Source organism: Ambystoma mexicanum, chromosome 6p (genome assembly GCF_040938575.1).
Source record: "Ambystoma mexicanum isolate Mex_15411 chromosome 6p, UKY_AmexF1_1, whole genome shotgun sequence".
Classification (NCBI taxonomy): Eukaryota; Metazoa; Chordata; class Amphibia; order Caudata; family Ambystomatidae; genus Ambystoma; species Ambystoma mexicanum.
In genome coordinates, this window is record NC_090935.1 from 600,756,419 (window position 1) to 600,761,526 (window position 5,108).

Genomic DNA, 5,108 nt, shown 5'->3' on the forward strand with positions numbered 1-5,108 from the left:
TAGCGTGAACATTGTGTCAGTGTCGGAATGGTTTCTGACTCTTGATAACCCTAGTTGTATTTACCAACCGGGGTCTCCTTTCACAGGGTGACTTTTCCCCCCAGAGAGAGCAGCCCGCAGTAATGTGAAAACAACCTGACGGGCTAGGGGCTCAGGTGAAAAGGCAGGAGCAACCAGCAGAACTTGAGAGAACAGATGCACCGGTATCAATACCGCAGATAATCAACAGGCTTTCAGTAATAAACACCAACCTCTAATAGTACCCATGTTGCAGTGAAGAAGGCACAGATCCTACTTGGATGTGTCCTGCCAGGATGTCTTTAAAGCCAGGTGTTCCAAACGATGATCCCGGGATGAGATTGATGAAAACAGAATACAGGAGAAAGAACACCTGACCCGTACGGCACAAGGGCACAATCTAAGGTGGGCAGGAAGATGCACAGTACTGTTCAATCCTTGGAGGAAAGAAAAAGGTCTGTGTTACTTGAGGGGAGAATCCGTAGAAAGTGAAAATTCACAAAACAAAAACAAAGCCAAGTTCACAAAAGAGTTCCGTCCAAGCGAGTGTGGAAAGAAGAAAATGAACGGGGAACCATATAATCCAGGTGCAGAGGAATAGTACAGGCAGTAGCTATTTGGAGGATCAAACGTTAGCATTCCAGGATGCGAGAGCTAAGGTCACAGGAAGCCAAAAGATCAGTCCACGGTAAGGGGAGACAAGCATCAGGACATTGTTTCAATCCGATGAAACAAAGCAGGGGTCAGAAATCCAGAAACAATCAAAGAAGTTAATAAACAGGAAAGGCAGCTCACCAGCAAAATGCCACGCTTAAGCAGCACCGCACAGCTGATTTGATCTGTTGAAGTACAAATGTTGATGCGACGTAACACATTTCCGGGTCTCATCGGCAGAAACACACATGTGACCAGTCATGTGTGCATGGCTCCTTGGCTGTCTGGATGTTGGAGTCCACAAGACAGAACAAGGGGCAATGAAGGTGGGCAAGCCGTGACAATCAGCAGTGAATGGGACCTGGGTGATCCGTCATAGCGTGGTGATGTTCTTCGTGAAGGTCCACTTTACAGGAACTGTGTCCATGACCAGGAGTCTTGCCCTTTGCCTCCTTTGGAACTTGTCCATAATTCTGCGCATGGACTGCAGTAGAGTTGGGTTGAAAGGATCTGCCACGTCTTCCATCACCGGTTGCCAGTTTGGACTGTGTTCTTTAGGTTATACTGGTAGTTGTTCCTCCCCCTCCAAGAACCCCTCCTGTAATATGATGTCAGGTAGTTTGTTCATCTCAGTTATAGGGGATAGAGGGGGAACGCCGTCTAACCCATCTAGCTGTGGTGTATGAGTGCTTAAAGCTTCCTCTGGTTGTTGAAAGTGCTCAATGACATCTGAAGGTGTTGGGTCAATAAACAGTGGTTTGTCCTGTTCTTGGGGGCTCTATGTTTTTTCCGTCAACAACAAATGTTTGGATGCCGTTGAGTGCTTTTTTGACGAGGATGCCTTCGTTGACGTGTGCTTTTCGCAAGTGTGTTTCATGGACCGGTGCTACTTCAGCGGTTCTCTCGTCGATGACAATGCCTTTGTTGACAAGGTTGTTGGTTTCACATTGGGCGACGACTTATCCGTCGACAACGGGACAGTTTTAGCAGAGGTTAACAAGGTAACTTTAGTCGAGGATGGTGTCCCCATGGACAGCCGTTTTGTCAGCGGTGGAGTAGAAAATGAAGAACTTTTACTTTGTATAGTTCTCCTTCCAGCAGACCTTTCAATACAGGTTCAGTTGAGGATTTTCCCACTCCTCGTCTTGCCGTATCCACTGAAGAAGCTTGCCTCTTTTGAACTTACTTCTCAGGGTGCCTGGAGGAAGTTGGGAGTGCAGTTTTGCTGGATTCCTCATCAGACGACATCTCTCTGCTCTCCAGGTAGAGTAACAGTCTCTATGCCTGTCTTCCAGAGTCTTCTTGGAAAAGTTTGACATATTTTACAGGACTAGATGTCATGTGGGTAAAGACAATAGATGCAAAGTTTGTGGGGGTCTCTGATGAAGATGACATTTGTACCACAACTGGAGCAGTCCTTGAAAAGGGAGGGAGGTCTTCTCCTTGACAGCTTGTACTGAGTCTCAGCCATGAGGTGAGAGTGAGCAGCCTAAAAACATGACGTGTTAAGGTGGCAAGGGGTGGAAACCTGATCTCAAAGAGTTGTACCAGGAAGCCCCAGTGAAAAGGAAGTTAGAAAAGCTTAAAGTATGACAAAAATGTCTAGAATTAAAAAATAAAATTGCTCAGAGAGCTGAAAAGGTTTCCCCTGATCTGAAGATGGCTGGCTGGGGTGGAGCCTAAACCCTGCCACCTCATTGGTTGGGACCTAAACGGACCAAAGGAGGTGGAGGGACTACACAAGTGAAGGACTACACAGGCTCTATGGAGCTCTCTAGGTGTAGTTTTCTCTTCCTTAGGAAGAAGTTTTATATTATTACTTTTATTATTTAAATTAGCTGGGATTCCCAGTCTGACGAAGGGGAATTTTCAAGCATGTGAATCTATGAAAGATCCAATGCTGAAGAAGTTTGATTTCCCCACGTTGATGTTTAGGCCATTGTCCTGCACGTAATGCGTTCAGTTGACGTTGTAGACCCACAGGCGTTTATTCAGTTAAGACCAGGTCATCCACATACAGTAAATGATTAAGTGGTACCCCATCAATATTGGGAGGGAAACTACTGGCTTTTCTCAGGGCTTCCGGCAGGTACGAAATAAATACATTTAACAAAGCCGAAGCCGAAGGGCAACCCTGTTTTAGATGTCTCAATTGAACGTGGCAATAGGCCCCCTTGGTCCAGCTTTATTTGCAGCAAGGTTTCTATATAAAGGTCCTTACTGGCTTTCAGGATCTCCTTTGGACTCCACCATTTCTCCAACTTGGTCCAATGCAAGTCTCTGTCTATAGAGTCAAAAGCCTGGGCAAGGTCGATAAATGCCAGGTATATCTTGTTGTTAGTGTTGGTGGATCGGAGTTTCAGAAGGTTGATCAGAAAAACATTCAATAAGGTGCCTATCTCCTTAGCAAAACCGGACTGTCGTAAATCAAAATGACCAGACCTGCTTATCCAGTCCTCTAAGCCACTTAGGACCAGTTTGGCAAATAGTTTAACAACATCAAGAAGAGCGATCGGTCGATAGTTCTTGGGTCCGTCCTGCCGTCCTTCTTGAATATTGGTACCACTATGGAGGTCTTCCAAGATGTTGGTACCTGTTTTAGCCTTTTAATCTGAGCTAACAATATTATTTTTTGTCTTGTTTTTTTTCTGTTGCAACAGTTTATTAGTCTGTCTTTACATTTTAGAAAAAGAATCCCAAGATTTTGCCTCCTGTATGTTTTCGCCTAGCTTCTTCATGGTCCATGATGCCTGCAGAGGTTGTGAGTACAATGTATCCAAACTGCCGAGACGGCAACAGATTGTTCTGCCATTTCTCCAGATCCTTCGGTTGTACGTCAAATCGCAGGCTGATTACACCACACTTGTTTAGTCTGCTAGTAAGGTTCACAACAATTTTTCCAGCTCTGTGATCATCAATGACTTCAAATTCTCCAATGTAACCATGCTTCATCATCACAGTTAAGAAGCGCACGATTACTTTGGAGCACGGCCGGATCAGAACTTGACGTTTTCCACGTTTTTTGGCATTGTTGATGCTTCGCAGAGCATCTGCAATCACATTCATGCGCACCATGTTGCCGGTCCTGCAATATGGCAGAAAAACAATATCCCCAGAAGGTTTGACCATAATTCAGGCTCCTCTTTGAGAATAGCATTGGTCAAACCGTCTGGGCCAGGGGCCCTTGAACTGCTGGCTTTTTTGATAAGCAGTAGGATGTCCTCTCTTCATCAGTTGGAAAGGACCACTTGATCCTTGAGTTCCTCTCTCCTTGCTTCTGGTCCCCACTTCCTGTATTAAACAGATTGGTGAAATGATCCATCCACGTAGTTTCCGTCACTACGTTACATTCGAGTGCCTCCAATGAAGTATTTACAGAATGTATTAATTTCCATATTTCTCCGGCCTTCTTACTTGAGATTTTCTGCAATATTTGCTCAGCATCTTCCTGCAGCATTTTATATTTTGTCATACCTTGACCCATTGTTTGTACGGTTGTTTTTGATTTCTAACCAAGGCTTTGTAAATGAGATAATCCCCAACTTTTAGCTTCTTTAGGTCTGATCTTAGTTGCCTCCTTTCAATCACTAGTTCTGCATCATAACAATGCATATGTGCAAAGTGGGGTTTCACACCTGGTTTCCACAAAGGCCATCAGGCGTTTTGGCTAACCAAGGGCATTACGATCATTCCTCTTCTTCATTTTATTGTAATATCTTTAAACCAATCAGTCAAAAGCAATTTTTTTTGTAGGATCCATAGTTAGCCGATTTCGTCCCTGGGAAATATCAACCGGAAAAGGGTAAATTTCTTCCAGAGGTTTTCTGCTTATGGTACAAGTGAGTTTTACTATGTTGTGGCCACTATGTGTCATCGATATCACCTCAAGCGTAGACACCCAGGGCTGTATATTCCCTGACAAATAGAAATAATCCAAAACCTTGTTCAACCCACCTTGTTTCCATGTGGGGCCTGCTGGAATATCACCCCTGGTTTGACCATTTCACAATTGTAAACCTCGCCAGCCAGCTTCCTGTGCCCATGTGGCACCTTTTTTTCCCCATTAATGTTCAACCTTCCTGGCGAATCCTATTCTTGATATTATTGTGGCTGTCAGCAAAGAAAGTAAAAATCACCTTTTTTTTTCTGGTTCTGTTATGAGCTTGTTTTCTTCAGAGCTGGAACTTTGGGGTTTCTTCAAGACAGTCATGTTGAAGTCCCCATTATGATTAGTGGATCTTCCAAAGTTTCACAAAACTTATCAAGCAGGTCCATGATCCCTTTTTATAAAACTAATGTCAGTAATTCCAATATATGGTGCATATGATCAGCCATTCTGTTTTTGTCCTTAATCCAGGAGTCTGGATCTTCAGCACCTGAATATGGGTGTGTTAATTCCATATCTCAATGATTTTGAATTAACTTAAATTTCTTAT

At 43.9% G+C, this 5,108-nt stretch overlaps 1 protein-coding gene across 1 annotated transcript; it reads right to left on the reverse strand.

Annotated features, from left to right (window-relative positions):
* Window positions 1-3,309: 3,309 nt before the first annotated feature.
* LOC138510951 (small ribosomal subunit protein uS8-like) lies at window positions 3,310-3,773 on the reverse strand. Its single transcript, XM_069626543.1, has one exon. It carries the CDS (start codon window positions 3,745-3,747, stop codon window positions 3,355-3,357), a length of 393 nt encoding a protein of 130 aa, XP_069482644.1. The 5' UTR covers window positions 3,748-3,773; the 3' UTR covers window positions 3,310-3,354.
* Between the last annotated feature and the right edge of the window lie 1,335 nt (window positions 3,774-5,108).